General features: G+C 40.2%; 1 protein-coding gene across 7 annotated transcripts in view; it reads right to left on the reverse strand.

Annotated features, from left to right (window-relative positions):
• The window catches only part of SFSWAP (splicing factor SWAP), a 117,124-nt gene extending 93,642 nt beyond the window's left edge, over positions 1 to 23,482 (reverse strand). For 2 of the 7 annotated variants that reach the window (XM_078154253.1, XM_021004369.2), the window contains exons 1-7: positions 23,029 to 23,480; positions 19,718 to 19,887; positions 19,016 to 19,147; positions 13,622 to 13,710; positions 9,722 to 9,947; positions 5,116 to 5,225; positions 3,601 to 3,736 (exon numbers count right to left, since the gene is read on the reverse strand). In XM_078154253.1, coding sequence (XP_078010379.1) covers positions 3,601 to 3,736; positions 5,116 to 5,225; positions 9,722 to 9,947; positions 13,622 to 13,710; positions 19,016 to 19,147; positions 19,718 to 19,887; positions 23,029 to 23,321 — 1,156 coding nt within the window. In that variant the 5' untranslated portion in view covers positions 23,322 to 23,480. Of the gene's footprint in view, positions 1 to 3,600; positions 3,737 to 5,115; positions 5,226 to 9,721; positions 9,948 to 13,621; positions 13,711 to 19,015; positions 19,148 to 19,717; positions 22,940 to 23,028 lie in introns of those variants that run through there. The other 5 variants (XM_021004371.2, XM_021004372.2, XM_021004373.2 and 2 more) reach the window with 3 other exon arrangements.
• Between the last annotated feature and the right edge of the window lie 1,626 nt (positions 23,483 to 25,108).

Consider the following 25,108-nt stretch of genomic DNA (forward strand, 5'->3'; position numbering starts at 1 on the left):
CCAAGCCCTATTTTACATTAGAGGGCCTGAGTTTGAGTCCTGGCTCTGACACAGACTTTGTTGCCTTGGGCAAGACAAAAGCTCTTTGTTTTGTGCCTCTGTTTCATTACATTGTGAGAAAAGTGTCTTTTCAACCTAAAAGTGCTAATATGTAAATTATTACATCTCAATGCCATAAAAAGAATGCATTCCTAAGAGAACTGCTGTGAAAAGCAACACTCATCTGGAGGTATAAGTTTGAGTATCTGTTAAAAAAAATCAGTTATATCTTTACAGTAACATAAACGTGGTGAATTCTTTCATACAGATTATAAAAAAGGAAAAAAACCCTGTTATACACAAATATGTAAGACTTATAAGGTAAGATACAAAGACTTTTTGCTTTTATGGATTCTTTAATTTTAAGGAAACTTAATCTTATGTCTGGTCAACATTAGAGCCAAACTTTTGAAGCTTTCTGATTCTATGAAGCAACACAACCATTATTATACAAGAGGAGGCCAAAGGAAAAAACAACCCCCCCCCACTAAATGCAGATAGAAAATGGTTCATGCATTTTAAAGATAGATATTTTACACAACATTAACTTAAAAGGTAAATCTACTAATGCCAGTGATATAGCACCTCAAGTAAGCAGAAACAATTATTCTTAAAGAGAAAAGCAACTTTGAAATTACAAGCAACATGGAATTAATTAGCCGCCTTCAAAGTCATAGTTGTATTTCAGATCCAAACATGGATATAACAAATTTTTAATAGATCTGGCAGTATTTTCTTTCTCAACCTGAACACTTAGAATATGCTCATATTAAAAGAACCACAGAGCTAAATTTGAGATCTAAAATGTTAATATTAAAATATTAATATTCAAACATAATTTTAATATAACCACTAATGCTGAAATATTAATATGAAAATGAAGACATTTAAAATATTTTTCCTGTGTCCTTGATTTCCCGGATCTGTTCTGGGTTGGACTTGAGTGTGATACTATTACTACAAGTTAAAATTATTAAGAGGAGTTATTTACCATCTGGCCTCCTCCCTGCCTTATAATCCACCCAAATCTCAAGACAGCTCACATCTGTCTTGAGGACTGGCATAATATTCTGTTTGTTTCCAGTATAAGAAATCTGATATGACAAGTTCAACATTTGCAAAGTATAAAATCTACAAACTTTGGTTGAAAGCCTAGACCAAATAAAAAAGAAGTCTTATTACTCTTAGACTAACAATTTCAGAATTGGAAGGGCACTAGAAGCTCAGCAGTCTAGTGGTATCAAATTCAAATAGAAATAGAGGCCATTAAGCCATACACAAGGAATCAGCTGCATGCTTACTTAGCCTTTTTTTTTTTAAAGGCAACTGGGGCTGAGTGACTTGCCCAGGGTCACACAGCTAGTAAGTGTCAAGTGTTTGGTCTGAGGCCAGATTTGAACTCAGGTACTCTTGACTTCAGGACCAGTGCTCTATTCAGTGCACCCCCTAGCTGTCCCTTACTTAGCTTTAAAATGTGATGTTATCTATGCTTTTTGCATTTTTATCTATTTTGTTAAATATTTTCCAGTTACATTTTAATCAAGTGAGGGCTGCAATTGTTTGACACCTCTGATACAGTCAAACTGGTATGAAGAAAGATTCTCTTCTATGATACATTCAACTGAAGACCTCCAATGATGGGTTACCCACTACTGTCCAAAGCAAGAGGTTCCATTTCTGGACAGTTATAGCTGGTATAGTTTTTTCCTGAAAGTTATCTCAGTAATATATTCTTACCAGGTTAAGGAAAGAGTAGTTTCAAAGAACTTCAAAGTAAAATAGGTAAAAACAGAATTGAACTGAAAGTCTAGGAAACTACGTTTGAGGTCACTCTGTCACTAATTCATTGGGTGATACCAAGGAAGTATTTGAGAAAACTGGGGCAAGTCATTTGACTTCTCTGGTCTTCAGTTTCTTCAATGAAAAATAAGGGGCCTAACTCAGATGCTTTCTAGTGGGCCCTCTTTCAGCTCTAATATTCTGAGATTCAAATTTTCCCTCAAATGAAGGTCCACTATTTATGTTCCATTTTCCAAATCACACAATGAGGAAATCTATTACAATCACTAGGCAAACTTTGATCACAACCTTTAACATTCTCATCCTATGTTTATACAGTGAGCTGTGCAAAGAAATGTCTTCTTCAAAATAACTGAGGCAGACACAACCCAGAATTTATGCATGCCAATAAAATATATCTAAATGGCATAAAACATGTACCTGACATTTTTCTTAAGTGAAATCCACCATTAATGTTTATGAACTTGTAATCTCTCCAGTGAAAGAACAAAATGCATCACTTCATATTTTCAGTGCAATTAATTTTCAAGGATTTCTTAGATATTTGTTGACCACTAAAATGTTCACTTTTTTCCCATACAACAATTCATTTACATAAGAATATTCTTAAGATAAAGTACTACCTCCCATTTTTATTATTTTTACCCTACCCTAGTAGGATCATGATGAAAAGAAATCAAAGAAAAAATATAACATGCTTCACACTGGCATAATTAAAGGTGACTTCACATTTCTGAAACTCTGTAAGTTAACAACACAATTAATACTATTTTCTTGATCAGTCCACCAAGAGTCCCTGACTTAGGAAAATATAATCTAAAGACAGGACAGTGAATATAGACAGTATTAATTTCCAGTAATTCAGTATTCATTCACAATTTCCCCTACTAACCAACAGTCTCATAGTCTTAGTAGTACAGCACAAAGTCTGTATTTTCAAAAATGTTTTGGAGTGTTTTTTTTTTTTAGGCAGCCGGGGTTAAGTGACTTGCCCAGAGTCACACAGCTAGTAAGTGTCAAGTGTTTGGTCTAAGGCCAGATTTGCACTCAGGTCCTCCTGACTCTAGGGCCAGTGCTTTATCCACTGTGCCACCTAGCTGCCCTGGAGTGATTTTTTAAGTTAAATTTAAATGTTCTGGGCATCCAGAAAATTTTCTCAATTGTCTAAAACTCCTAGAACTATACCAACTTATCATTCTAAAATCAAATGTTCACTCCACTGTTCTTTGCTGATAAAAAGGAATTCTGTTTTCCTTCAAGAACAATCTAGTTAACTTCTTCACTGAAAGCTTCTCTTGGTCTCAAATGGACAGCAGCTCTCTCATTAGATCAGACTTAATATATGAAGCTGATTTTCTAATCTCTAGTTAAAGGATCTTGCTTTGTAGATGTCAGCACTACACATTCATTATCAGATTTCCATGCCAAGCAGATGGTACAAATGATTTCCAGTGACTTTTGCTAAAAGTCCTTTTTCATTAAATATTTAGCTACCAAATAAAATGAGCCAAAGAGAGACCAAGATCTGTAGGACAGATATCTCTTGAAGGCTCTTTGAAAAGGATTTCAAAACTCCTCCAGTCAATAATCTTTAAATAAAAATGATTTAAGTACAGCAATTTTGGAAAGAATGACTGTATCTTAATTCTATGCTCTGTATAATGGCACACTGTCCACTGAGAGTATAATAGGTAGTTTTTTTAAAAAATTCTGTGTAATAGTATCATTATAGCCCTTAAAATCTCATGGCAACATACTTACAATCTGAAGTGTACTCCACCTGTCCCGTCTGCACAGCTGTCCCATCTGCTGTCTGTGGGGTAGATGCACTACTATCAGCTTGGGCTTTACGAACAAGTGCTGCAAGAGGGTGATCGGGATCCACCACTTTCAAAGGCTACAGATAAAATGGCAATATTTCAACATTTACCACCTTTTAAGCCATACATTAAAAAAAAAATTTGTAACCTCTCACCTTTGGAATACAACAAATTTAATTCTCAGTTCAGAAAGCCTTGCAATTACTACATTTCTACTAGGGACTTTGGGGAACATCTCATAATCCTCCTTTCCCAAAATAATATTGCTTTTGGAAAACAAGTCACTTAAGAGCAATTATATATCAAAAGTATTATCTAGAGTTAGAAAAGAATTCAGTTAACACCAAAGTGGCTCTAAATTTATCAACAATCATTTAAGAGACAGATCAAGGAATATATAAGCACTGATAAAATTTTTGACAATAAAAAAGGTTGAAACATCCATTTAAGGGAACCAATCACTTTAATGTTCCTTCAGGGAGATGCTGAATTTTTAAATACTGAGAATTTTAAAAGCATCATCAGTAAAAGATGAACAAGGGTTATTCATTCTCTGGGTGTCTGCCATGTTGGCTTACTAGAAACCATATGCCTAAGTATGTCTGATGAATTTCTGTTTCTTTCAGGTTATGGCTGGCAGACTGCCTGGCCTGAATTCTGCGCAAGATAATTCCAGTGACTTCTTTATGACATGGACTGGGCAGAGAGAAAGAACAGATTCTTGACTGTAGCAGAACAGGAGAGACAAAAAAAACAAACAAACCCCAAACAATGTTCCTATAGCCTCTCCTGTCTTTCATCCACATGACTATCTTAAGCAGTAAGTCTAGCAACAGCCACAAAGATTTAGAAACAAATGGTCAGCCTCAAGTATCATTAGGTATTATGCATGCATTAATTATACCATGCATGAATCTAGTACATTTCTGCTTCTGTCCAACTAGCCATTGTAACTATATTATGCTAAAATGATTAAACTAAGGCCAAAGTAAATTTAGTCAAATATTCTGCAACTCCTAGAATATTTAAATTCAATCAATACCCAGAAAAAGCTTATATTTTCTAAACTCAATATGTAATGGGACTGGAGTACTTTAAAAGGCAGTATAGTTCCCTGAAACTTAATTTAAGTCACAAAAGAGCATGTATAATAAAAAGCCTTGTAAGACCTAACTTAGGAAGCTTTAATATGAGCAATAGGCAGTAGAAAAAGAAAAAAAGCTTGGATGTATTATTTAAAATGTGCTACATATAACATGAAATATTTAAGAAAAGAATTCTATACTAACAAGCAAATTAGGCAATAATCACCAAAACTAGAAGCTAATAAAAAGTGAATAGTTCTACCACTATTATTACATTAGTATTAATGTTAGTATTTGATTGAGAGTATCAAGTGTCCTGATAATTTTGTAATGACATTAACAAAAATATAGTTCAAGATTAAGATAAAAACCTTCATAAGTTCTTCAAGTCGACTGCACTTTTTGGAAGCAAAGAGTGATGGATGCAGGTAATTACCATCATCATCGTCGTCATCATCATCATCTGAGTTGGCCCCTGAATCTAAGACAAAAATATATTTTTAGAATTTGAAGGAAAGTTTAAAGTAAGTAAAAAGTTCTAGCAAAATGCAGATGAACTAAACAGCTTATAAAGATACAGTTATGAATATTTCCCGATTAGTTATGTAAAATTCATTTGGGAGCTATTCCCTATTAACTTACTGTTAAGCCATCTCCTGCTTAAAATTGACTTACACCATCGGCCTATGGACTCAAGGAATCAAATGACTCCCCTCATCTACAGATATCCTCTACAGGCTAAGCTTTCTTTATTTCAATCTGATTTCACCTTTATAAAGATGGGAGGGAAGGAAAGGAAAACAGTTTAATTTATTTTATGTCCACTGGGGAAGGCCCTGATTAACAGAATTAACGAGGACTACCTGGAGTTTATAAGATACAGCCTTACTTTATTTAAAAAACAACAGCAAAACGAACAAAAAACCCCCAATAACTCAGAAATGAGAATCATTTCTCTTTTCTATATAGCTTAGAAAAACTCAAGAGTCAGAAAGCACCTCAGAGGTCATCTTGTCCAACTTATACCCGAGAAGGAATCCCCTCTACAACATCCCTGACAAATGGCCATCCAGCCTCTACTCAAAGACCTCCAGTGAGGGAGAACTTACTACCTACAAAAGTAGTCCCCATTCTATTTAGAGATAATTCTCTTTGTTAGTAACTTCTTTTCAGTCTTCCTGTAGCGTTCACTAAGTGGTGAGGGAATTAGGATAACAAGTGATTAATTGTAGGAATTGAGTGAACCACAATGACTCCATCTTATGACTCAATTCTGGGACTAGCTCGGTTCCTTTTCTATTAAATCATGGGTCTAGTCCAACTTCTGTCTTGTGAAAAAGACTATTCAATTGTGGGAACTGGGAGAAAATCTTATTGTATTGTTTGACTTCTAGTCGTGCACGTCTAGGAAGCTGGACCCCTTCTATCTGCTGCTCAGAGACCCTTAATTAAGGACCCATGTTATGCTGACCAGAAATCCAGTCAAATCCTAAGACTGATGGAAGCAGTTTCCCCACAATTCTATGTCCCAAGCAACCCGTATGTTTTATCTGAAGACTGGTCGCACTGATCAGTTACTATTTCCATGTTCCTCTGATCATCCACAGACACTTGGGGGAAGTAGGACGACTCTTCTTCTGATTTCAGGGACTGCCTCTGCTCACTCTTACCTGCGTAACTTGGAAGCTCTCTAATCTTTTCTCTAATTACAAATCAGATTACCTAACGCTATATCCTGGTTAGTTGTTTCCTTTTAAGTAAGTGGCCTTAGCTGTTTTTAACGTATAAAAATCTGTCTCCTCCTATATTCAGGGTCCAGTGCCAAAGCTGAGGAAGGTGACTGGTCCTGATTTGTTGGGCAGTTGTCATGCAACATTTAATAAATCACTAAGTTCGCAAAGTCATATCTTTGTTTCCTCAGTAATTTCACCTTTCACGCACCACACTAAAAACCATTCAGTTGTCTGGGACTGAATGAAGCCAAGAAATTGAGCAAAAGAAAACCAGAGTGATTTGGAGCTAATCAAGCCAACAACACTAGGGCAGGGATTAGCAAAGTACAGTCAGTGGGTGGGACAGTGATAACAGGATGAAAAACGGGCACACGGCCAGGCATCTAGAAAAGATCCTAATGGAGGGAAATATATTTACGGAACAAGAAATACCCAGTGTTGGAGTATCTTGGAGCTCTTCGGTGGGCTGCGCCTGCTGGAATCTGGAGGTTTGTCCCTGTAACACAAGCATCACTCCAAGGACCGGTGGTTTTGTCAGCGTTGGCCCATTTCTGACTGAAGAGATTACAACCTCTTTGCAACAGACTATCTTTAAGATTTGCTGTGACTGTCACCCTGAGGCCCCCCTACTGAGGAGTCTCTCTGAACTTGTGGAGACTAAGATATGTGGTAGGGTTAAAGACTTTCAAGTTTAGAGGAAACTGATGTGGTCTTTTGGCAGAGCCTTTGAGAACCCTTGGTCACCTCCATGATACAAAGAGGTCTTAGAGTAGGATTTTACTGGATCTGGTTTACAGAAATAAACTAGGCCAATTTTCAAATTCACTTCATAATTTCTGATAATCATATTTAGGCTCCAGGCCCAGTAGAATACAAATGTCTATAGTAAGAAGGTGTAAGAAATTGGGATGTGAGAGGCACAACACACCATGGTAGAATGTGCTATGATAAGACTCTGTTCTCTAAAGAGATAACAGCACACTCCAGTTGAAGAACTCATCTTAAAACAGTGTTTAGAGAAACTCAGTCCTATACAATTTTTTCAAATTACCAAGATTTCTGTAGGTTACTCTGAATTTTCATTTAAAATAAGGTTAGTTGGCTCTCATAAAAAGAATTTCAAATCCAACATATTCTAAAACCAAGTAAACACAAATATAAAACAGAAATATAATAAATCAAACAAACCTCATTAGGTGTTGAGGATTTTTAAATTTAATCCCACAATTCAAATAATGGCATAAATACAATGCTCTACACACACACACACACACACACACACACACACACACTCCCTCTTTCTCACGTGTATATGTGTATAATTTCCTTGTTGAAATCTGTGATTTTACCTTCATCAATGTAGGGAGCTATGTGTGAGCAAATTTCCCGGGCTAATGCAGAATCCCAAACGTGCTCCAACTTACAGTAAAGTTGCCTGGGGTACTATGAGGTTAAGCAACTTGTCCAGGGTCATAAACAAGTGAAGTATCAGGGAGAAAGAGTACAAAGGCCATTATTCTGACTCTAAGGCTGGCCCTCTATCCACAATTATATAAGATTCAATTTTTTCAGTCAGTGTCACTAGACAATGCTATGCAGCTACAATGGAGAGAGAAGCAAACTGTTACAACCTTTTTATTTTCTGATAGAAATTGATTTTGCATCAGTATGTTTCATCAAATTTTAAGTTTTTATGACTCAATGTAGAAATAAACACTATGGATGAAATTAAAGAGTTCAATATCATTTCTTACTGGCATATTTAGGATATACAGGTATCATAAAGCAATGGTTTCTAAAGTGGGGGTCATGGTGGGATCCCAAAGGGGTATGTAATCAACCAATCAGAGAGTGGCAACATGGATTACATGCCATCCTCCCCATGATGATGAATCATGGGTCTCACTGCTACCACAACTATACCTACCCTTATTCCCCAATACTTGTCCAATTTGCCCCTTTCTCTCCCAATCTGAACTGTGTAGACTTCTGAAGCACTCACATCAGCAGGAACCTTTGGGAAAAGTCATGCCCACACAACATCCTGGCCCTCCACAATAACAATGAAGATAGCTAGCATTTACATAGTACTGAGTATGCTGTTTCATCTGACCCCTACAATAACCCTGGGAGATGAGGGTTATTATTATGCCCCCTTTACACATCAGCAAACAGGCTGAGTGAGGTGAAGGGACTCCCCCCCCCCATCCTCCAGATGGTTCCAAGCCCAAAGCTCTGTTCCTACTGCCTGGTATCACTGCATGGACCCTATGGTCCCACCAGGTTAAGGGCAAGATATGGCTCAGGGGCAGTAGCCCTGAATCCTCCCTGTTCATTTTGTCACCCAGGACAAGCAGGCACAGATGGGGCTGCGAACTGCACCCTATATCTCATGTCATTTTCCCCCACACCACTTGCTTTTGAGGTTTCTGTCATGCTTTCAAGTCCCCCAAGTTCATCATCATGGTGTCATCTTTGACCCTTCACTCCATGTATCTAACTGGTTGCTCAATCGTCATTTCTATCTCCATCTCTCAAACAGGTTTTCTTTTCTCCACCCATATGACCATCACCCCAATTCACCATCTCTCACCCAAACAATTACAATAATCAAATTTGATCTCCCTGCCTCAAGTTGCTCCTATATCCAATCCTTCCCTCATACAGCTGCCAAAGTGATATTCTTTTCTTCTTTTGGTGAGGCAATTGGGGTTAAGTGACTTACCCAGGGTCATACAGCTAGTAAGTGTCATGTGTCTAAGACTGGATTTGAACTCACATCCTCCTGACTCCAAGGCCAGAGCTCTACCCACTGTGCCATCTAGCTGCCCCCCAAAGTGACATTCTTAAGACACAGACCTGACCATGCTACTCCACTCCTCAAACCCCAATGGTTCTTTATTACGTCCATGATCAAATATTCTTTAATTTTTATTCTATCCCTTTCAAATATTTATTTTGTGTAAGTTTTGTAATGTACACAATTATTAGTACAGCAATACAAGTATAGCTTGCAAATAAGTAAATGTACACATCCTGAGGAAACTGCTCAAGTTTCTTAGTAATGGGGTACACGATAAAAAAACACGAACACTATCCTAAAGGAACACAGTAGACAGTTCAGTCCATGGAGCTTTGAAATGTCTTTCTTGGTTTTTTTGGTCAGTTACAACACTAAAACTGGTCAGCAGTGTCTAACCGTCACTCTAGAGCTCAGAAAGAAAACAAAGGGAGGCATACGTACTTCTCTTCTCTTCTCCTTTGTTCTCCGTCAGAACAGTATATCGCCCTTCCTTCATTGCCTTCTGGATGTGTTTATAGTAGGGGTTGAGGTAGTGATCAAAGCGCAAAAAATCAAACTGGGAATTGCGGGCCTGCTTGGCTTTCAGCATGATCTCAAACTGAGCCCCCTGCTTGCAGACAAAGTTGGCGGTGCGCTCGATGATGGCGTGCATCTTGGCTGTTGGCGGCTACAAGAAAAATGAGCCCCCTCACATGTGTGGTCAGCACAAGTCTAGCAGCATACCAGTGGAGCCAGCCCCATGTGACAAGGCCTGCACCTACTTGTTTCCCCCAAAGCCACCAGGGATGTTTGGCCCTAGGGTTCAAGGAAGTGCAACAAGAAGGGCACACTTTTTGTTAATGCGCTTGCACTGTCCCCTCACTGAGCAGGCTTTTAATAAATGTTTGCCAAGTTAAAGTCAGAAAATACTTAATTGAATATAATTTAAACCTACACATTTAATATGCTCCCCAAAATGAAATTACAAGCAATCCTCATTAAAACCAGGAAGTCGAGAAGCTTTCTGTAATTTTATTACTCAGATACTTCATAAAAATAAACAAGCTTCATTTCTGAATTTTATTTCTAAACTAATTTCAAGTTTTGTACTTAAAAAGGATAAATGCCTACAATTAAAGTTATTTACTGACCCCCAAATAAATTAGTTTTCAGGTTTATGTTCTATCATATTTGTTTCTATGTATTTCAGCACTAAAACAGATATTGATGTAGATTTTCACTGCGCTTGATGAAATACCATAAGACCAATTTAGATCTTTTGGAACAGCAGGCTTTCTCTCTCTTAAAAACAATCACACTCAGATAACGTCCATTACTTTTTCTAGTAAAGTCTGCTTCTGCTGACCAAGATTTTTGCATTAATCATAAACTTCTTAAAATCAGACATTTTTATGACATTGTGCCTAGAGTGCTAAAAATAAATTAATGATAGTATTACAAAACACCTAGGAAAAGAAAAATGGGAAGTATGTTTACTAATATGCTGTCAGTTCTGTCAAATACCAGATTAAGACAGTATATGATTGTAAAAGCAAATTCAAAAGCAGAAGTCCTGAATTATAATATTAGCACTGTTTTTCTCTGATCTGGTCACACTATGACTACCCTCCTTTTTTTCTTTAAAAGAACAGTATTTTTGAGCTGGAAGGGACTTTCGAGATCATCTCATTTAATCCCCTTATTTTATAGGTAGAGACATTACAAACTTAGAAGTCTTGAACTGCAGTTATGGTGTTGGTGTTACTTTTCTCTGCTGTGGCTACACAATGACTATCTATAACTACAATCACCCCTTTTAGAGAAAAATCACAGTATTTTAGAGCTGGGGCTTTTGAGATCATCTAATCTAACCTCAGGTGAAGAAACTGAGGCCCAACCAAGAAAGCTTTTGCTCAAGGTCGCAGAAAATAGTAGTAGAACCTTGTCTAGAACCTAGGTCTCCTGACTCCTACCACAGCATTTTTCCTATATTACAGACACAATAATCTCTTTAATTACAGATTTTATTTATGGGTAACTTTGATTTTGAGAGGGTGTGGGAAAGGGAGTGAGACTGGATATCCCTATCTCAACTAGGCTAAAGTGCTGAGGCCACTTATAGGCCCAATTCCACTAGTGAACGGAATGGAATGGAAGCTTAGACCTGCTCTGTTTCTGATCTGGACCGGTTCACCCCTCCTTAGGCAGCCTAGAGGCACCCTATTCTCATGGAATACCTTTCTGGTACCAGACTCAGCTTGACTGCTACTCAAAAGTCCTAAGGCACATGGGATCACCAGCCTCAGCCTCCCCTAGGAGGAGGTATTGGAGGCAAAAGCCACCATGACCAGCAATTACTTTGATTTTAAGCAAAGGCTTCATGTAAATGGCCCAAACAGCTCTAAACCGGACTGCATGTGCCAGGGCAAGCAGGGATCCAATAACAAGAGCAAACCATCACCTAGCAGCTCACAAGTCTGAAAGGTGATTAAGGAACGTTAATGGGATTTTTAATGACTCCTACTTCATACTTTTTTTTTGCAGCTCTGGTACTGTAAGGGGATCTATGGTAGAAACTGACAAGGTCAAGTAAGAGCAATATTTACACTCAGGACAGAAAACTGCATGGAAGTGGCTGTGGGAACTATTTGATATTTCTCAAAAGTATAAAGAAAGATCAAATGGCAACAAGTACCAGGTTCATTCTGAGTAAGGAAATTCTTCTATTAATAATTCCCAAGGCACTGCCATATTGTATATGGTACTAGATAACAACTTACCACATAGGAGGCATGTATTGAGGACACAAACAGAAAAACAACACTCTTTGCCCTCAAGGAACTTACAATTTAATGGGATTAAAAGTGGTTGGAAAAGAGCCCAAAAAATGACACAAAGCGGAAGGTAAAAAATACCACAGAGAGAGCTGAAATGCTCTGAGGAAGGAGAGGATCAGGGGAGAGCTGACCCCTGACTGGGGTGGAATTTAAGCTGACACAAACAGGAAGGGCAGGAGGGGAGCACAGAGGGTGGAAAGGAGTATATGACAAGAGCAAGAAGGGGAGGGAGGAGACAGTGTTGAGCAGGACCCTGAGTAGCAGCCTATACTCCTATGTAACCTTGTAAAAACTCCATAAAGTGATTTTGGAAAAGCCAATTTTAACACGCCCTCAATTGAAAAGGAGCAGTTTAATGGAGAGAATGTTGTTTAGGAAGAGTGTTAACACTGCACTAGTATGAAGCCTTAACCTTATCACTAACCAGTTGGGGTATAGAAGTTATGACTCAGTTCCTGCCATATGTAAAACAGGCAGCCAATCTACTTACGGGGATATTGGGACTGTATAGAGTACGAGTGCTTTACAAATATATGTATGAGGTGCTGTGGAAAAACAGGTGTGTTAGTATGCTGTGAATTGGCCAAGTCAGGCTGGAAAAAAATTTCAAAGTACGCCCCTGAAGTCACTATGCTTACTCTCTGACTTAGTAAAATCAACCACAGGCAGGCCTACACATGAATAAGATCAAAGAAAAGAATCTGAATGTACAAAAAGTATTTATAGTAGATCTTTCTGTGGTGGCAGAGCTAGAACCAAGGGGATGTCTATAAACGGGGGAATGGCTGAACACAATAGTAGACAGACTGCACAGAATACCACTGTGCTATAAGAATGCCGAAATAGACAGTTTCAGAGAAATGTGGGAAGACTTGTATGAACTATTGCAATTTGAAGTAAGAAGAGCTAGGAGATCAATTTATAAAAATAACACTAAAAATGAACCAATTTTGAAAGACTAACTCCAATCAATGCAACGACCAACTGAACATTACTCATGTCCTCATAGAGGTTTTCAGACTAAATATTCAGAATGAAACACAATTTTGGACACAGAAATGTGAGGATTCGTTTTGTTTGACTGTGCATATTGTTAAAAGGTGTTTCCCCCCCCTTTCTCCAATCTGCCTCCTCCCCCAATCCCAAAGAACTGGGGTGGGAGTGAAAGAAAATAAATGCTTGTTAATTTGAAAAATAAAATTTAATTTAAAAAGGTGTAGGGTAATGTTATCCATGAAAAATCTACAAAGGGGTACCTGAGACATGTCAGAACAACACACTCACTTGAAAATCTAACCAGGGTTTTGGTGCTAGATATAAAATGTGGCCCTGAGTTAAATCAAGTTATTCTGCTACAATTTTTTCTTTTGTTTCTCCAGTGGAAAATAATGAAAAGAATTAATTTCCTTTTCTAAACTCAAGACTTTTTTGGCAAGCACTCTTTTAAAAAAAAAAAAAGCAAAGAGTCTAGAGTCCTTAAACAAGTATTATGAAAATATTGCTTATGAGACAGAAGTTCACATACCAGTTCCACATCAGAAGGCACATTCAATCCTAAAGGGGCAATGAAAGGTTCTTCATTTTCCTCTGAATTTTCTGCCTCAATTTTTTCAACTGCAAAAAGACAGCAAATATGAATCAATCTAAAACAACGAATGGAAATTCAATAAAAATAAACCAACACAACAGTTATTCATTGCCCATAATACTACTACTACTTTTTTTTGGCTAGGCAATGGGGTTAAGTGACTTGCCCAGGGTCACACAGCTAGTAAGTGTCATGTGTTTGAGGCTGAATTTGAACTCAGGTCCTCCTGAATCCAGGGCTGGTGCTCTATCTACGGTGCCACCTACGTGCCCTACCTACAACACTTCTTAAAACAGCTTCCAATTTTCTTTTATATCATACATAAAATCATCAACAACTAAAAACATACCCAAACAAACTTTGTTACTGGTGGACTCTTTAAACGATCCCACTAAGGTGTTCTCCAAAATAAAACTTAAGAGGTTTAAAGCTAAAGTTTATTATAAAACTACAAATGGAAAAAGAAAAGAGATTAGCCTCATCTTATATTGGGCCAGCTCCCTTATTACTTACATTGACTACCATGTCCTCTTCTCTCCTTAGAACCCATTCTTCCCCTCTAAAAAACCCAATGCTCCAAGTCCCATCTATTCTATGAAACTGCCCCTAATTACTGCAGCCTATACTGATCTCTACCTTCTCTGAACTCCTGTAGCATAATCTAAAACAAAGAATTCAGCATTTTCTATATACTGTAGAATATGGTTCTCTGTTGTATGTGTTTTGGCCAGGTCTCATTAGCTAGGCTGTAAAGCAGTGTGACTTTACAGTTTTTACGTGTATCCAGACAGTACAAGGCAGATAGCATGTACTTAATATGTACTGAAGGGCTGTCTTATTTATGTTAAAGGATTATTTGGAGTAACCACCTAAACACTTCTCTATCGAGGGAGTTGTGCTTCTCCCATCAACATTAAAATGCATTTCGTTTTGTTTCATTCACTGACTGTACAAGCATTTTTACGCTTCTGTTATGTATGTGCTAGACAATGTGCTAGGCCCTGGGGATACAGAACTTAAAAACTTGAACAGTTCAGGGCCTCAAGGAACTTATGTTCTACTACATTTACTTAAGGTCATTATATACATGTTCTGCATTGTTTTTCCACTTCTCAATACAAGAGGCTTTTTGCGAAAGGATGTGGTCTAAAAATATGCATAAAAATATGAAGAAAAGCTATTTCTGAAGTCAACAGCTTTTACCAAAATATGCTTTTTAAGTGTATGTGCATGTAGGACAACTTCATTACACACATGTACAAATATTTTGTGTTATTACTCTACAAATAACACATATGCTCAAAGCATATATGTGGAAGTCTCTCTAGAAGATCACTTGTACTGGACAAGGAGGCTGGCCTTAGAGTAAGGAAGAGATATTCTAGTCTGGTCTTAGACACAGACAAGCTGTGTAGCTACAGACAATTTACTAAATCTCTTAGTGTCACAGGCAATTAAGACTAAGTTAGAGACAAGCTGCCGATCTTCACGTTGGAAAAGTCTCCAAATGACACACAGGTCAAAAGTAATGGACACTCCTGCCCCTCCCAATTCCAAGACATTCATGAAGGAACCATCTTTGGCTGTTTGATAGTACACTATTTTATCTGGTTTGCTACCTCTATTGGTGAAAGGTTAATTTTACAGATGATAATAAAGACACTGGCGGTGACCCTCTCTTCCCTGACTCATTTCATTTTTCCCATTTGTTTCCCATTGATGTTTCTAAGTCTCTCTCCTAGGATAATGAGTTGAAGAAGAAATGAAGCATATAGAAATGCTTGGCACTTTCTGGAGGCAGGGTGCTATAGTAAAACCTTGCCTAACAAAACCTCAGGGAATAAGATGCTTTGGAAATATGAATTTCCCAGATAAGTGAGGGTTTAACTGCCTTAAATACAAAAACTAAACATTTTTCATCATTTTAGTAAAATCATACACTCTTCTCTACTCAGATAATCTAACTAATAAACCTTTTTTTGATGACTCAAGGCCATCGCTGTAAACATCAATTATTAATTATACTGCATTTTTTTTTAAAAGTGATGTCCTCAGGGCCAACTGAGATACGTATTATTTGTCCCATTATGCCAGAATACTGAGCCTTTTAAGTTTATATAGGTTTTTAAAAAATCTACTTGTCATTAGAATGACTGTAGTAAATTTTTACTACTGTCACTGTGCCTATATCCCCTTCTCTCAATAATTTTCTGCCTCTATTAAGTTGTGGGTTTGGAAACCAAATATCCAAGTTTGTATATAACTATATTACCTTAAGAGTAAATCAGCCCTTAGGGCCTCAACTATAAGTAAAGCACATGGGCTATATGACATTTATTTTGGCTATTCAGAGACTTTTTCTCAATTCCTTCCTGGTTCTGGAATAGTGAGGTTGATGGATGAGTTTCACTTAAATAAGGTGTCCAAGATAGTGTGGTATCCATTATATTTAAAACTGAAAGATTTTTGACTGGTGAGTATATAGAAAACTATAAACAATAAACCTTCAGGCTTAATAAAGCATAATTTTAAAATAACATAAAATACATACTTTGGCTATTACAAAATTTACAAGGAACCTGCTACTTCTATTTCTGCAAAAGCCCATTTCAGAAGTTACATTTAGATGACCCAACTCAAGGCAGGGGGCTTTACTGATGTTTCCAAAGGACATCTGTTTCCTTCAAGTAGCTCTGAAAACTTTATAAATGCCCATTTTAAGTTGACGTAACATGCTTCTGGACTGTTAATCTAATAACATCAGGTACTGATCAACTTCATATTAGTGATGTCAAACAGAAAGAGATCTCTGTAGCCTCCAACTCAGAACACCTCCAATTAATACTATTTATGTCATACTGTATTTTTATCTTGTTAAACATTTTCCAATTACATTTTAATCTGGTTTGGGCCAGCAGGTTGACACCTCTGCTCCACCTGATATCGAGGCCATTGACACCCCTCTGAAATGTCAGTATAAGAAACATTAATCAAGTACCTACTACATCCCGAACATTTGTGGGGGAGGAGAGTCAGGGTTAAATGAAACACGGTCCCTATGGATCCTCATGGACCTCAAAAACTGGCAGGAGGATAAGATGAATACAGCTGGCAATAACATGAAATGTTATATGCTAAGTTCATCACAGAGATTCAAAGTGGTCTGAGACTGAGGGTGCCCCATGAGTCTCTGTCCTAGCACTCTTCTCTCTTTATAATCTCTGCTGGTGACCTCACTGGAAGCCCCCAGGGGTTATAATTATCTCATCAACTCCCAGATGTCTATTTATAGCCCAAGTCTCTCTCTCCTGAGCTTTAGCTAGACCTGTCTCATCAACTATTTGACATTTTGAACCGGAAGTCCCATAGACCTCTGAAATGTAACATGTCCAAAATAGAACTTACCTTCCATCTCAAACCCACTTCCTTTCAATTTTTTTATTTCTGTTGAGGGCACCACCATCCTTTCAGTTGTCTTGTTCTGCAACCTTGGAGTCACCCTTAACTTCTCACCCTTCCTCATCCAACATATTCAATCAGTTGCCACATCTTGTAATTTCTATCTCCCACCATGTCTCTTGCCTCTGGTCCTTTCTATCTATTCACACAGCCATCAGCCTAGTTCAGGCTTACATCACCAGGACTACTGCAATAGCCTAATAATTAGCCCCCTTGTTTCAAGTCCTTTTCTTCTCCCATCCATCCTGTACAGAGCTGCCAAAATGATTTTCCTATGGTGCTGATTTGATCTCCCTTGCTCAATGAACTCTGGTGGTTTCCTATATATCTAGGTTCAAATACAAGGTTCTCTGTTTGGTTTTCAAAGTCCTGCAAAATCTGGCTCTAACCTACTCCTTCTGATTGGAGAGGTGGAGGATGGTCACTGGAGTTCCTCCCTAAACCTCTTAAAGATGGCAATTAGACGTTTTATCTCATTATTTCAGGTGGCTAAAGAGGGCACACTGAAGAGGTTTCATGATCTCCAGAAACTCATCATTCATCAGCAAGATGAAATCAACTTCGAAACACTCACCATCTCGATCATTTTCTCCCCTAGATACTCCCTCCTCCCCTTTTCAGCTTCTTTTTGTGTGCTGTCTTCCCATCAGACTGTCAGCTCCTAGAGCAGTGCTTAGCACACAGGATGTGCTTAATAAATGCCTACTGACTTTCTGTCTCCTCGGCACACATACCATGTATGTACATGTGTACACACACACACACACACACGAGAATATTTATGTCTCTGTAGAATGTTAAGTGCCTTGAAGGCAGGGACATTTTTGCCTCTGTATCCCCAGAAGGTAGTATCAGTGCCTAGGACATAAGTAAATACTTTCTGACTGTCTAATCGGAGGAGGATCATGGAGTGGCATCTGCATTGAGCTTTAAAACTTATTTCTATGTTCCTATTGTGTACCTTTAAAACCATTTCTGTGCAGATAACATGGCCATTCTGCCATGCGACAGCATTCCGGTGCAACTGTAACTAATTCAAACTCCCTCTCATCCCACGTGTCCACCATTACATAACAACAAATTTAGAGCTGAAAGGGATCTCAGAGGCCATGTAGTCCAACTCCCTTATTTGGCAGATGAAACTGAGCCCTGCAGAGGCTAAGTGATTTGATCAAAACCACACAGGTAGTAAAAGAAAAAGGCATGATCAGAACCCAGGTCCTCCAAGAAAATCCATCTCAGTACTATTCATTAGGTAACACAAAGAACTCTGAGAGTGAGTATATTTTTTTCCCCCTTGCAATATGCAATGATAAGAACAAACTGTTAAGTCAACTTGGTTTAAAGTCTGAGAAAAATTCTAACTGAGTAATGTCCTATTTCTGAACTCTTTCTCTTTTCAGAAGAGAAGATGCTACCATTCGCTCTCTAATTATTTTTCACAGACGTTATGAGGATTTCTTAAATATCTGAACAAGTGCTCCAAGAAATTACAGGAAACTCTATTTGAGATAGAGAGGTGGCATAGGAGGTAACAGTGCTGGGATTTCTAGGCCTCAAGCCCTCAGTTTGAATCCAGTCTCAGACACTTACCAGATGGGTGACCCTTGCCACATCACTTAATCTCTTCTCAGCCTCAGTTTCCTCCTTTATAAAATGGAGGTGATAGCAGCACCTACCTTCCAGGGTATGGTGAAACGATATATGTGCATTGCTTTGAAAACTGTAAAGTGCTACATAAATGTTGGCTATTATTATTGCTTATAGTCTAACACAACATATTTAACAAAGCAGTTTTCAAAGACAAAAAAAAGTCATTTTCCTCTTCTTTAATTCCCAACATTTTATTCCACAACCTCATTCTGTTCTCACCTTTCTGTTTTGAGGGTTCTTCCTCCTCTGTTGGTTCAGAGGGGTCATAATAATCACTGCCATAAGTAAATCCCACTGCATTATAACTTCCATCCTCTGCCAAGGCTTCACTCAGTCGCTTGTATTCTTCCTCTTGAACAAAAACATGAGTACTTTATTAACACAAAAGAAACTGACTAAAAAAACTGCACAAACGTCAAAAGTTGTAGCTATCAACAAAGTATACAACACTATTTCAACCTCGCTTTGAGGTGTAGAATTTATAAGTTCACACATCACTTCTATTAATATGTACTTTCTGCCAGTACATTTTTACCCACAGACAGCAGAATACACATCTTCTGTGGAAAATTTCTTCCTGCTAAGAAAACTTGGGGATTAAGAACCGTAGTAAAGATTGTTAAGGCAAAGACAAGAACATCAAGTTTAATTGATACGATACTGTTAAAGAAGAACAGTTAAAGAGTTTTTTTTTTCAAATCCCAGTCTGCCCTCAAAAGCTGGGAAAATTCTTTGTGGCTCTACATATAAACTATCCTGAGGTCCTCTCAGATACGCAAAGACTCCTGTTTTTCCAATCCACTGGGTACTGTCAAGATAATATCAGAAAGAGTGAGTATAAAAAATGAGTGGGAGTAAATTTTTAATACTTAATTTTTAAAAAAAAGTTTGTTGCTTAAGTAAGTTTTTCTTGAGCAGTACCTTGCCTTGCCTCCTCCTCAAGCAAGTCCGTATGCAAGGCTAAATACCTCTCTTCATCACACAGGGCATCTATTCGTGCCTCCTCTTCAGAAAGCTGGTAGTCTCTGTTCCACGTGGAATATTCAGCATCATAATCAGAAAGGTCATGCAGGTGACCGCGTCCATCATATCTGTAATATGAACAAACTGGTCAATGCAGAGAAATTAAGATCAAGGTTTTGTGTGCGATTATTTAAAATACTTACCCTTTATAAATAAAGAAATCAAAAACATTAAAAAAAAACCAAACACAACCACTCATCTCAGATTCATATATAATTTTGCTAGTTACTTCTTGCCTACTGTTAAACTGAAGTTATCTTAATAAAGTCTAAATCCCTCTCTATGATGATAAAGTTAACAATTAAAGGCAAAGAATCCTTTAATAGTTTAATGGGATCCATGTCAATAATAGTTCTTACCGTTTATAGTTTTGCCAACCATTCAATGTCACTTGCAAAATATATATTTTTTTTTCTGAAAAGTCAAATACTGTAGCTTACATTCACACAAACCCGAGTACATAAATACCTATCTGAAAGAACCAAACGGTCGAAATTTCCTCGCTTCTTTCTGCTAGTCCCGAACTCTCAGGAGAGATCTTCACCAAAGAAACTTGCGTCCATTGGAGGTAAAATCTTGGCTAGGCTCGTCCCCTAGCCATTTGGCTGAGGAAATAAGTTCTGGGTTATGTGATAGAGAGACACACATACATAGGAACAGTAACATATACATGCAGTTTAAGGAGGTTCACCAGAAATACAACAAAACTATAAGAAGATGCAGTAGAGCTTATTTCTTCTAAACAGATCACCACCTCCCACACCCCCAAGGAAATAGGACACACAAATATATCACCTATATGTTTCGCCTTCATGAACTAATAGATAAGACTCCAGCTAAATGCAAACTACAGATAGTGTTCTCTGCCATGCATCTTTTTTACACCAAAGTCTCTTAATGGAGCCAACTCTCAGAGATCAATATGATGAGTGCGTCTGCAAATTGTAAAACACCCAGATTTTTAGGTCTCATAAAGACTCAAATGACAAACAGAAGTCTGCCCTACTCTTTAATAATGAGTTTGCCATGAACAAAAATGATGGAATTCTTCGTCATTTAAGTATTAGAAAATATCTAAACCCGAAGTACAAGAAGACCATAGGTTCATAGATCTAGAGCTGGGAGGGACCTCAGGTCATCCAGTCCAACTTCCTCATTTTACAGATGAGGAAACAGGCTCAGGGAGGTTAAGGGACTTGTCCAAGGCTACACAGGTAAGCACCAGAGGCAGGATTTGAACCCAAGTCCTCAGACTCCAGAGTCAGTAAGGGTTACTGCATTTCTTTTAATTTCAAAATGAATTTTATTTAGATGTAAACCTCCTTAACTTACAAATGTAGATTACTTTAAAAATGTTATACATTCACATGTGTAGAGTTTGCTCCCCAATAATTTTAAAAGACCTACCCCAAATCATATACAGTATGGTGTAAAACTGTATAAAGAGTTCAATCTTCGTCAATTACCACACTTAATAACTGATTTGTAACAAATAATATAGCATTGGAAAAATCAGCTGCCAGACAAGGATGGGCATTATGAAAGAGAAACCATAATTTAATACACAACAAAGTTTTAGCAGAACAATAAACACATCTGATTCTGGTCTGATCTCACTTGTCACATCATCTCCCTTAGGGTGTCCTTGATTTCTAGATTTAACTTCAAACAGAAAAGTTAGAGATGGAAAAGACCCATTGGGTCATTACTGTAGTCCATCCCGGCCAGTTCACAGTTTGTTCCCTACAGTACATTTTCCAGTGCTTTGTAGAATCCAGTTCTAAATGTCTCAAACGATGGGCTTCCTTCCCTTGGAGATACTATTCCATAGTCTAATAGTTGTCACACTGTTAGGTTTTCAATCCAGGCCCAAGAAGTTCTGTTGCCAAAACCCTGCTTCAAAACCCCAAGAACGGGAAGTAAAAGAGGGACAAGGGGGGAGCAAACAATCTACAGCATGTAATGTCATTGTTTTCAAATCAAAGACCTTCAGGCATCACCTTCCCAGGACCCAGTTCCCCCAAACTCCGAATAGTGAAAAGCAATACCTTTGGCAGGTTTGATTTGAAAAGAAACAGGAAATTTCCTCCCCACCCCCCACCCTTCACTTCATAGACAGCAAGACCATCACTAAGAGCACTACCTCCAGCCAGCAAAGCCCAAATCTTCAGTAACTACTTAAAAAGAATGCTATCAACAGTCTTTCCATCTGAAGGAAACTCCTCCTCTTCACCTGGGTGTCAAGGCCTCAGGGCGCACAAAGAGGGAGCAGAGATCCCAAAACTAAGTACAACTTTACTTTCCGGAGGCACGAAGCAATCCTCTCCACCATCTCATTACTAGGACCACAGCGCCTTAGTGGGCATCCATCCAAACCCTTCCATTTTTAAAGGAGAAACGGAAGCCGAAAAAAATGAAGGGAAGAACTGAGGCCCAGAAGAGGGATGAGGAGACAAATGGGGTGGGACAGGGGAGTAGAAACTGAATCTCAGAAAAGGAGTGGGAGAGGGGCAGAAAAGGAAAGGAGAGGGAAAAAGGGGAGAGAGAGGAGTGAAAAAGAAACTGCGGGAAGGGGTAAGGGGAGAGAAAAGCAAGAGATAGAGCAGAGACTGAGGCACAGAATGCAGTGACTTGCTCAAGGTCACACTGCAAGAGCCAGGGGCCGAGAAGGCCTTAGCCCCGTCTCCAGATTGGCCTTCCAGACCGGCCACTACCCTCACCACATCACCAACTCAGGGAAAAGGGAAAGGGGATACTGGAGTCAAGCTGCCGTCTCCAAATCCGCTTTCAAAGGCCGCGACCCTCAACACCAAGGCAATCGACGCCCCTTCCCCCCCAAAAAGGAGGCACCCCCTGCCTCATTTAAAAAGGCAAACAACAATTACAACCAAAAGAGAGAGCGAGGAAGAGGGAGAGGCCACGGTCCGAGTGACCCCCTCCCCCTGCCCCCAGGCCCTCCCCCACGGGGGGAGCGGGGGGGGGCAGGAGAAGGTAGACCAGCTGGCCAGCCGCAGACGTTCCCGAGGCTGGCGGCTCCTCGAGCGCAGGGAAGGGGCGGCCTCATGCCCTCCTTGCCCGCCGCAGGCGGGCGCTGGATCGGACGGAACCAAGTGAGCGAGAAGAGGGGGGGCTGGGAAGAGAAGGGGGGGGCGCCGTCGGCGGGGGGAGGGGCGGGAAGCGAGGAGGGGGAGGGGCGGGGAGGCACCGACCTGTCGATGAGGATCTTGGGGTCGCCCATCCAGGGAATGAGGTGCTGTCCTTGCTCCAGCGCCAGGGCCCGCTCATCGTCGCGGAAGAGTTTGCAGGCATAGCCGAACACCAGCAGCTCCACGCGGCAGCTCCCGCTGCCTCCTCCGCCGCTGCCTGCACCTCCTCCTCCGCCTCCGCCGCCGCCGCCGCTGGGCCCGGGCTCCTCCTTCGCGCCGGTCTTCCGCTCGCCTTTCCCGCGTCCTCCTCCTCCGCCACCGCCGCCTCCCCCGCCGCCGCCACCTCCCCCGTACATGGCGGCGGGCACGGCGCCCCCGGCGGCCGCACGGATGCTCCCGCTGTCCCCGCCTCGGCCGTCAAGCCCCGTCAGTCAGAAGCGCCACATCCCGGCCGCAGCCTCAACACCGCCGCCATGGCGGAGGACAAAATGGTGGGAGCGCCATTTCCGGCGGAGGGATGACGGACTTCCGGAAGGCGGTATCTGCCACGTGAATCGCAGATTCGACACGGGCGAGAGGTTGGGGGGGGGAATCGTGGCCCAAGTCGGGGCGGCTCAGGAGGAGAATCTTATGTGACTGGGGAAAGGCAGCGGGATCTGGTTTTTATTTTTTTATTTTCCCCTTTGTCTCTCACCTGGCTTTCTGTGTGGGTGCGAAAGTGCGAAAGCGAACGAGGTCTATAGTTGTGGCTCTGTGGAGCAAAGGACGAGCTGCGGGAAGGGGAGGGAGGAAGAGGAAGAGGATGAAGAAGACAGGGGGAGGGCCACCTCTGGGGAGAGGAGCGGGGAATCTGGTCAGATTGTCATGCATGACTCTTTCCATCCTCTTCTTCTGGCCCTTGGGCGGTCGGGTCTGCGGAGTTGGAGATGGGTGGGTGTATGGAGGGGTCAATCTGTCTATCCCCCTGCCTCCGTGCAGGATGTTTTCCTTCTTCCCTTTCCGAAGGTTTGTTACTAGATGATAGCTTTCGAGGTGAAAGGGTCCTTAGACATCGGTTAAACCAACTTTGTCGTTTGTCATGGAGCGAAATGAATTGCTCAAGGTTGCACAAGTAGTGACAGGCAAGTCTGATATCTCCAGCTCAGGCCTCCGACCTACTTGCCCCCCAAGTCAATCCCCGGTTTTCACCGCCCCATCCCTTCCTTGTCTTCATGGATATTTGGGTTTGCCCAACCAGAAAACTCAGGGAGGAGGCCTTCCCTTCCGCTCAGTGCAGTAAACATATGAAGCACATACTATGTGCCAGGCACGGTGCTAAGGTCCTCGCTTTGCCACCGACTCCCTCCAGGACTTGGAGCAGGATCCATGAGAGTAGGGACTGTTCACTTTTTGTCTTCATATCTCTTTCAAAGTAGACCATTAATAAGTGCGTGTTATGGGGCTGCGAGATGGAGCAGTGGATAGGGCGCTGGCCCTGGAGTCAGGAGGAGCGGAGTTCAAATTCGGTCTCAGACACGTGAGACTAGTGTGTGACCACGGGCTTAAAACCCTGATTGCTTCGCCAAAAAAAAAAAAAAGTGCTTGGCGGGTGACTTTTTTGTGGCTTCATGATGATTGTTGCCATTCTAATCCAGCAAATAATTGAGTGCCTGTTATCTGGGCTTGATTGTGCATTATAGGCTGAAACGCCCTTCCCTTACCACCACTCTTTGCTCCTCATAGCCGTCAATAATATGCCCACCTCTCCTGTGTCCCTATCCTGCTGTGTCTCAGACCTCCTGTTTGGGCCTGCTGGAGCTCCTGTTCTAGCCCTGTATGGCTTCCCTTCATAATGGATTTGTGCATTTCCTCTGGAAATGACTATGCGCATGTTTTGTATAGAACACATACACAAACAAATACAAAGCATACAGTGTAATCTCTTTGAGAGTAGGAACTGTTTGGCTTTGTGTCTTCAGCAAGTAGCTCAGTGTGTAGCACGTGGTAGGTGCTATTACATGGCACTGTGCTAGAAATTGGGGGATGGAGACAAAACTGAAAAATAACGGACCTTAAATTCTGCTTGTGGGATTCAACGTATAACACGGATAAGTAAGTAGAAGATAGATCTGGAAGAGAGAGAACCCCAACAACTAGGAAGAGC

The sequence above is a fragment of the Phascolarctos cinereus genome, unplaced genomic scaffold, assembly GCF_003287225.1.
Source record: "Phascolarctos cinereus isolate Bilbo 61053 unplaced genomic scaffold, phaCin_HiC Scaffold_4;HRSCAF=312, whole genome shotgun sequence".
NCBI lineage: Eukaryota > Metazoa > Chordata > Mammalia > Diprotodontia > Phascolarctidae > Phascolarctos > Phascolarctos cinereus.